At 56.6% G+C, this 8,022-nt stretch overlaps 3 protein-coding genes across 3 annotated transcripts; 1 reads left to right on the top strand and 2 right to left on the bottom strand.

Annotated features, from left to right (window-relative positions):
• On the top strand, positions 1–1,775 carry PTSG_11218 (uncharacterized protein). The gene has a single exon (XM_004987658.1). It carries the CDS (start codon positions 143–145, stop codon positions 1,673–1,675), a length of 1,533 nt encoding a protein of 510 aa, XP_004987715.1. The 5' UTR covers positions 1–142; the 3' UTR covers positions 1,676–1,775.
• Positions 1,776–2,015: 240 nt separating this feature from the next.
• Positions 2,016–4,756, bottom strand: PTSG_11219 (uncharacterized protein). The gene has a single exon (XM_004987659.1). The coding sequence runs from the start codon at positions 4,717–4,719 to the stop codon at positions 2,314–2,316; it is 2,406 nt and encodes an 801-aa protein (XP_004987716.1). The 5' UTR covers positions 4,720–4,756; the 3' UTR covers positions 2,016–2,313.
• A 635-nt stretch (positions 4,757–5,391) lies between these two features.
• Positions 5,392–7,206, bottom strand: PTSG_11220 (uncharacterized protein; the record flags this gene model as incomplete). The annotated part of the gene is made up of 1 exon (XM_004987660.1): positions 5,392–7,206. The coding sequence occupies one exon, from the start codon at positions 7,204–7,206 to the stop codon at positions 5,419–5,421; it is 1,788 nt and encodes a 595-aa protein (XP_004987717.1). The 3' UTR covers positions 5,392–5,418.
• Between the last annotated feature and the right edge of the window lie 816 nt (positions 7,207–8,022).

Genomic DNA, 8,022 nt, shown 5'->3' on the forward strand with positions numbered 1-8,022 from the left:
AGATACGCAGCACCAGCAGCAGCGTGGTGCCCGGCCTGCTCCAGCCCTTTTCTCGTTAAAAGCAGATCTCTTTGATCAAGAGGACGCCGACCGCGTGCTGGCGCTGCGCACCACCCTCCTGGCCAACGCGCTGGGCAATCGCATGACTCTCAGCGTCATCAAGCCTTTGCTGTCGCTGACAGCTTCCAATGTGAGGCACTTAACCATTGTTGCACCGAGTGCGAAAATTGACAAGCTGTCCGTGCACCACGTCGAGCGCATGACGTGGGACACGGCCGCTGAGGAGGTCACGTTTGACGCAGACTTCCGTGACGTGCAGCACATTTGCCTGCGCCGCCTGGGCCACCGGGCTGATTTCAGCGCACTTGCAGGCATCCCTTGCGTCGAGCTTGCTTCGGACGATGCAGCAAACAGCTTCGATCTGGCACCCTTGGAAGGCGTGAAGCACCTGGCTCTGCGCAACACCCGCGTGCTCGGCGAGGAGCCCGTCATACTGGCGGCGCAGCGCCTCGACCTGACCGGCGTCAACCTGGAAGCAGCCAAGCTCCACGCCAACCGCGTCCAGCTGTGCCGCATGGCCGCTGCCCCCGAGCTGCTGCACCTCCCCAACGCCACCCACATTGAGCTGTTGGAAGACTGCAAGGTGAAGCGCATAACGTGCCCGCTGCACATTGAGAGGCTCGTCATCCGCCATCCAAACACGCATGCTGGCGCAGCGCCCGTTGAGCTGCCGCAATTTGAGCACGCGGGCACGGTGGTGCTTGACTTTGGTGGGGCAAAGCTCACGCGCGCACAGCTGACGAGCCTCGGCGCTCGCTCCGACCACCTCGTGCTCTGCAACTGCGTGAACAACATCCGTGACCTGTGCGACGTTCCACCGCACGTGTACGTGTGCGTGGCGGGCGCCCACGTTGACGCGGAGGTGCCGCTGTGCGTGAAGGAGCTGAAGGCGTCCATCAAAAGCAGCTTTCGCGCCAGCTTTGTTCGCACCGTGCCGTACCTGATGCTCAGTGGACAGAGGACAATGAAAGCAATTCCAGACACCAACAACCTCTCTGACCACGTGTTCCTCAGCCTCAAGGCGTGTGCCATCGATGGGGCGATCAGAAACTGCCTGCGCGCGAGCATTGATGGTTGCGTGGGACGCGCCACGTTCAACTGCATTGGCGCTCTCTCCATCCATCACGGCGACCTTGCATTTACCAGGTTTGAGCGTGCCGACTTTGAAGTCGAGGGTGTGGAGGATGTGTGCACGTGTCGACTTTGGCACTGCGACATTGATGAGCCGTTCTCGCTTCGTGCCACGCAGCGCCTCATCGTCAGGGTCAGCACGTTTTACGAGGCCATTGTCGTTGAGCCCGTGAACACGCTTGTCGTGCGCGGATGCGGGTCGGGCTACGGGAACGGGCGGTGGCCATACGCAACGCTCGCGCGCCCAACACATGAGAGGACACAGTTGATGGAGAGGCTGAGGGAGAAAGACAGGGTGGAGTGGGAACGGCGCAGGGAAGAAGAGAGCTGGGAAGACTGGTCGCCGTTATTCGATGACACGGAATACGAATCTGACGACGACGATGATGGCGACGAGGATGCTGATGGTGATGATGACGGTGATGATGATGATGACGGTGATGGTGGTGGTGAAGATGATGACAGTGATGATGGTGAATGCTGATGGCGGCGGCGGCGACGATGAATGCTGGGACATCTTGCGTGCATGCATATATGTGTGTGTGTGTGCGCATGTGCGTGTGTGTGTGTGTGTGTGTGTGTGTGTGTGTGTGTGCGCATGTGCGTGCGTGCATGTGTGTGCATGTGTGTGCGTACGTGCGTGCATGTGTGTGTGCGCGCATGTGCGTGCGTGCGTACGTGCGTGCATGTGTGTGTGCGCGCGCATGTGCGTGCGTGCGTGCGTGCGTATGTGCGTGCATGTGTGTGTGTGCACAGACTGTTTCATGTCCCATTTGTGACACTTCTTTGCATGGATTGCCTGATCTGTTCAGAACCACGCTTGCTTGCGTAGAAGTCGTTTACTGGTATTGGTTACAGTCCGTGCTGGTCACACACGTCCAAAGAGGAATAAGAGAAGAAAGAAGCACATAACGGTGCCTCTTAGCGCAATGCAACGGCCATGCATGAATGCAAACACACACACACACACACACACAATCATTCACTCGCACACACAGACACACACACACACACACGCACAGACAGACAGACACACGCACACACACAAAATCATTCACTCGCACACACACTCACACACACACACACACACACGCACACACACACACGTTCTCCTCGTTGCTTTCACGCCTTCTTCCTGCCTGCGAGCAGCAACAACGCCATCTCATGTGGTGATCTGTTTGCAAGGACCATGTCGGGCCAACGCACACGATCACCACCACCGCCACGATCACCACCACGATCATCGTGCAAGCGCCCCTCGCAGCCACGGACCACGAGGGAAGCAACAGGGGGCAACGTGGACACGTCGTCAAACTGGCACTCATCAAGCACGAGGCGCTGCACGCGTGCAAAGCACGTGAAGTCGTAGATAAATGTCTTGGAGAGCCGACAGTGCACCACGTCACAGACACGCGTGACGACCACGCCTCGGCTTCTGGTGTCCGCGTCCGACTCAAAGCATTGCTCGCCGGACTCCTTGTCCACTGTGGCGGCGCAAATGTCTGCTCGCTCGCTCCCGTGCACCGCGGCAAACCCCAAGCACTCGCTCATCGCCACCTGTCTGCTGTTTGAGATGTCGCCGTCCAGCGCGCACCGGGTGAGCTCCAGCCGCTGCAGCCCCGAGAAGAGGCAGGGGGTGCCGCGGATGGGCTGCTGGCTGAACACGCCGTCCAGGTGCAAGCGCGGCACGTTGGCCACAAACGCGCGCTGGAACCCCCTGCTCACGGACGCCTTGAGCTCCTTCACACACGCAGGGACGGGCGCGGTGACGCTGCCAAACTTCAAGCACACGTACACGTGGTCCGGCACGACGCACAGGTTTCTCGCGCTGTCGATGCACCAGTCGAGTTCCAGGCGGTCCACGCGCTGCCCAATGCGCGCAAGCTGCTGTTGCGTGAGAGGCCTTCCCAGGTGCAAGCTGACCTCTCTGGCGTGCTCAAAGTCCGGCAGCAGCGCGGGATCCCAGGCGCGATCGTGCACGACGAGCCTCTTCAGTCGCGGTGCGCACGTGAGCCGGCGCACGTGGGAGTGCTGCCCCAGATAGATGTCAGTCGCATTTGGCAGGTGGAGCGGGTCCGGCACGGAGAGCATGTTGCAGATGTTGACGCGGGTCGCGTGCAGCGTGCTTGCTGTCAAGGAGACGTTGTGAAGGCTCAGGTCACGTGCCGCAGCGATGACCTGCTGGCTTGCGTCTGCTTCAGCGCCGTCACCGCCGTCAGGGGTTGATGGTGTTGCGGTTAAGGTAAGGCGTCGCACCCCCACCAGCGGTTTCAGACCCGTTTGCATCGCAGCGCACAGCAGCTGGACGGCTGGGATGCCTGCTAGCACGCGAATGTCACGAAGGCGATCGCAGGACGCGATGCAAACGCTCCGCACGCTGTGAAACTCCCCGTTGACGGTCTCCTGCTCGCCCGCCACGTCCCACCGCGCATAATGAATGTCACGCAGCATCAGATGATCGATGGTCGCGCCAGCGCCGGCGACAACCATGAGCTTGTGTGTGTTGTTGGCCATGAGAGAAGGCAGGCGGGCGTGCACATTCAGCATGACGAACCCACCGCGGGATCCACACAGCACAGTCGATCGCAGGGCATGAAACCGGTCAGCATCTTCTTTCGTGTCAAGGTCTGCCACCAGCGAGAACAGCGCTGGTCGTCGCGGTGGTTGTTGTTGTTGTTGTTGTTGTTGTTGTTGTTGTTGTTGTTGTTGTTGTTGTTGTTGTTGTTGTTGTTGTTGTTGTTGTTGTTGTTGTTGTTGTTGTTGTTGTTGTTGTTGTTGTTGTTGTTGTTGTTGTTGTTGTTGTTGTTGTTGCTGGTGGTGGTGGTGGTGGTCGCGAACAACGTGGTCGTGCGCGCTTGCGTGTAGGTCCTCAGCGGCGACTTGGGCTGTGTTCGTTGCAGTCGTGGACGCTGGTGGTGTGTTTGGGTGAGGTACAAACGCTGTGGCTGACCTTGCTTGTAGGGCTGCAGCCCACGCCTCCAGGTGTCCGAGGCTTGCAAACTCCACGCGACCACAGCCGGAAAACTTGGTCCAAAAGTCGGGCATCTGTGGGCGTGAGCATGAGAGTTGACATTGAAGGAAACAAAGGTCGCTGGTCCACTTTGCTCCCAGCCAGCAGTGCGCAAGGAACCGCTGCTCCAGCCACGCCGGTTCGTCAAACGTGTTGTCCCTGCCGTGATCATGGACATGTGGCGCTTGCGTTTGCGATGGTGCTGAAGGCAGCAGGGCGCGCTGGAAGGTATCGAGCCAGTCATTCATGGCCTGCCTGTATGGCCTCAGCAGCGCGTCTGCCAAGCACCACTTGGGCATGGCCCATGGCAGGTCGTGGTACAGCTCACGGCAGGTCAGCATCAAGTTGAAGAACGTGCGGGCCGTTTCTTGCTTCGCCAGCGTGCCGTCCAACTTCACCGCCATTGGCTGCGTTGGCTGCGCCTCAGGCTCTCCTTCTTCTTCTTCTTCTTGGTCGCTGTCTAACGCCATCAGCAGATGTTGAGCGACAAGCGCCCACTCGGCTGAAGGGACGCTCATGCGTGTATGTGTGTGTGTGTGTGTGGGTGGGTAAGTTGTGTGTGTGTGTGTGTGTGTGTGTGTGTGTGTGTGTGTGTGTGTGTGTGTGTGTGTGTGTGTGTGTGTGTGTGTGTGTGCTTCTGTGTTGATCGTCAACAGGTCGTCACTGTTGCTGCTTCGCAGATAATTGCGGAAAGACACGGCTGTTTTTCAGGAACCATCAGCAGTGGTGTGGCCATCACAGCAGACAGAAGAACAGACGACAGCCTGATAGCATGAACGCTTGAACAGACTGACAGTTGAACGTGCATCCAGCAAATCCAAGACCTCCACACATGTTTAGAAGCAAGAATAGTTGAGGAGACAACACTGTGACACGTAAGCGAAAGAAGAAAGAACAAGAACATTGAACAGCAAGACCAAAGACATTCAAGCAAATCAACACAACACGCGTTGTAGTTGCGTGAGTGGTGTTTTGGTGTGGATGATCAAGTTTTTCAGTGGGCACAGCACACCTCAAAGTCCAACAAAACCACCACAGGTCGATAGCACTGATGCACTGATGAAACACAACCAACTGAAGCAGCAAACAGCGTCATACCAACAACGGCACCGTGTGCCGCCAAGGCCTCAGGCAAGCGATGCTGTTTTTTTCAAACGCCAACACCATGCGCACCAACCACCTGCTGCACACCGTCACCGTTGTCGCCAGATGAAACGTCATGGCATTTCCTCCTCAAGATAGCCCAGAACTTGCAGTGCAGCACCTGTTATTGCTGTGGTTTTATCACCCAGCTCAGAAATGTTGCAGTGTGCTATCTCTGTCTGGTCAAGCATGAATTCAATCAACTGTTTCGGGGTCCACTCTTTGCTGTACTTTTGCACTTCATTCTTGGTCAAGATGCTGTTGTCCAGAAGTACTTTCTCCGCCTCTTCACTGGTGGCCTGGTGTTGCTCATCAGGAAGATGATCAATGCGTTCCATGGGGAAGCTGCCGTACGCACTGAAAGCCCTCGACGAGTGCATGCCTGGTTCAGAGCTGCCAACCGCGATGGGGAAGATCTTGATCTTGTTTTTCCTGCGCAGCTCGTACGCGATGATGTACTCCAAAAGCACATTGTCGGGGGACTTCCCGCCCTTATCGCCTATCGCATGTTCTCCGGTTTCTAGGGCAGCCATCTGCCCAGCAGATCCTCGCATCCAAGGGTTGTGTTCATTATCCATGTGCCAGGAGACGATGGGCACAAACAAAGCGCTCTTCTTCAGGCCATCGATAAAGCCGGCCTTCCATGACCGCCCACCTTTCAAGGATTTGATGTCAAGGAACACGTGCACTGGGTTCGATTGGCCAAGATACTTGGGGCTGGCCTCCACAAGCTCTTGCCACAGGCGACTGGCCAGCAGCTTATCGGTTGCCTGGCGGTAGCTGATGAAGATCGAGTCATCTGCCTGCCAAAACTCGCGCCTGAACACTGCCTTGAAGATGAGGATGCAGAGCACCCCGCCCCAGCATCCGAAGAACAGCATCATCGCTGAAAACATAACGTTCGGCTCAACGAACTTTGCAGCATCCGACACAAACACGGCCGTTTCCTGCGTGGAGAACACGCTTGCAAAGACCATGACGCACGAAAATGACGCAGTCACCACCAGCATGTTGGTGCTGACAGTCAGCAAGCCGCCGCGGCATTGCAGCATGCGAACAATTGTAAGGCGGCCCGTGGCAAACTCCAAGATCCACCACATGAAAGCGAACAGTATGTGGCAGGAGAGAATGAGGCAGCCGAGAAACCGCAGCCGCAGGTGTCCGTTCAAGAATTCAATGTCTGACGTCCATTCTGGTGGCGAGTTGTCCTCAGGGACGACTCGCAAAGGGATGCACGGCAGGGTGGCATATGCGAATGCAATAAAGAAGGCCCACAAGAAAACCTGCGCGAGCAGTGCGCCGCCACCAGTGATCATGACGCCAACCATGATGGACCGAACGCGGCTCGGGTCGCTTTGCTCGTAGCGCACCGAGATCATCTCTTGAACCGTCTGCAGCACGCTGACGAGTAGGAGGACCAATGCGCCGGTCCCCCATCCAATGAGGTAACGTTCAACGGAAGAACTTTGTGTCAGCACCACCACAGACACGGTGCCGCACGTGCCTGCCACGCTGATGACGTAGAGTGCCCACTGACCCCATGTGGCGCGACGCTGCTCGCCTTCGCCGTATCCAAGCCATGTCGATGTGCGCACAAGCCATACAACGGATCGCCTGATCGCAATGCACACACCAATGAGCGTCAAACGTTTGCGGTTTGTATTGGTTGCTTCAGAATCGTTCGGTGTGTCATCTGCGGCAGCTGCAGCCTGTGGGTCTGCGTCAACGTCGCAGTAGCTTCTCTCGGCAGAATCGAAGCATTGCTCATCGGTCTGTTCGGTTCCATCGCTCTTGCTTTGCTTGGATTGCGGGCTGTTGTTTTCATCTTTTGACTCCTTTCCACGGGATTCATCACAGCGCATCTCGCTGTACAAGATGAGGAGGCGCGACCAAGCGGAAGTGACGGATGCGATGAGGAGAGCTACGCCAGTAATCGGGATGAGCAAACAGCACGCGTATAGGTGTGAGCTCGTTTGGATCAGAAGGGCCGTGGTCTTGTTAAAGAACGGGGCTGGAAGCAGGGCTTGGCTGTTGAACTTGCACTTGCACTATTGCTGCTGTTGCTGCTGTTGCTGCTGGTGGTGTTGGTTGGTGAGCTTTCGCAAGCCTTGTCTGTTTTTTGTATGAAGCCAGCTAGCAGAGAAAACGCCAAAATCAAGGCCAAAGAAACGAGCAACCACTGGAGCAGCAGCAAGCCTTTGACGCCCACTTTGCGCCTCTTATGCAGTTTTGTGCTCAAGGCATCCCACTCCTTGCTGTTGGCGGCCCTGTTCGGTGATTCATGTTCGGAGGTTCTGTGGGAGGGTTTCGAATCAAAGGTCCCAGTCACAGTGCTTCTGGTCCTGATGGTTTGGTTGTCATCAGTTCTTGACCTCTTCACATGCAAGAGCTCAAATTCTTCACGGTGGCAAGAGCTGAGCAGTGGTTCCTGTAAGCTATTGCCGTGCAGTGTTGGGCGAACAGAAGGACAGGGTGTGAGCTGCTGAAAGGCGAGAAGACGAAATTGTATGTGTGTGTGTGTGGGGGGGGGGGGTGATTGTACTGTGCTGTGGCAGGCTTAAGTGCATGTGCATCTCCTCTACTATATGTAGGAATGCATGCCAAGCAAAAGCATCCATTCAGGTAACACCGAGAGGCTACTCAAAAGCACAACAATGAAAGCACAAACCCACACAGGA

This window comes from Salpingoeca rosetta (genome assembly GCF_000188695.1).
Source record: "Salpingoeca rosetta unplaced genomic scaffold supercont1.42, whole genome shotgun sequence".
Classification (NCBI taxonomy): domain Eukaryota; class Choanoflagellata; order Craspedida; family Salpingoecidae; genus Salpingoeca; species Salpingoeca rosetta.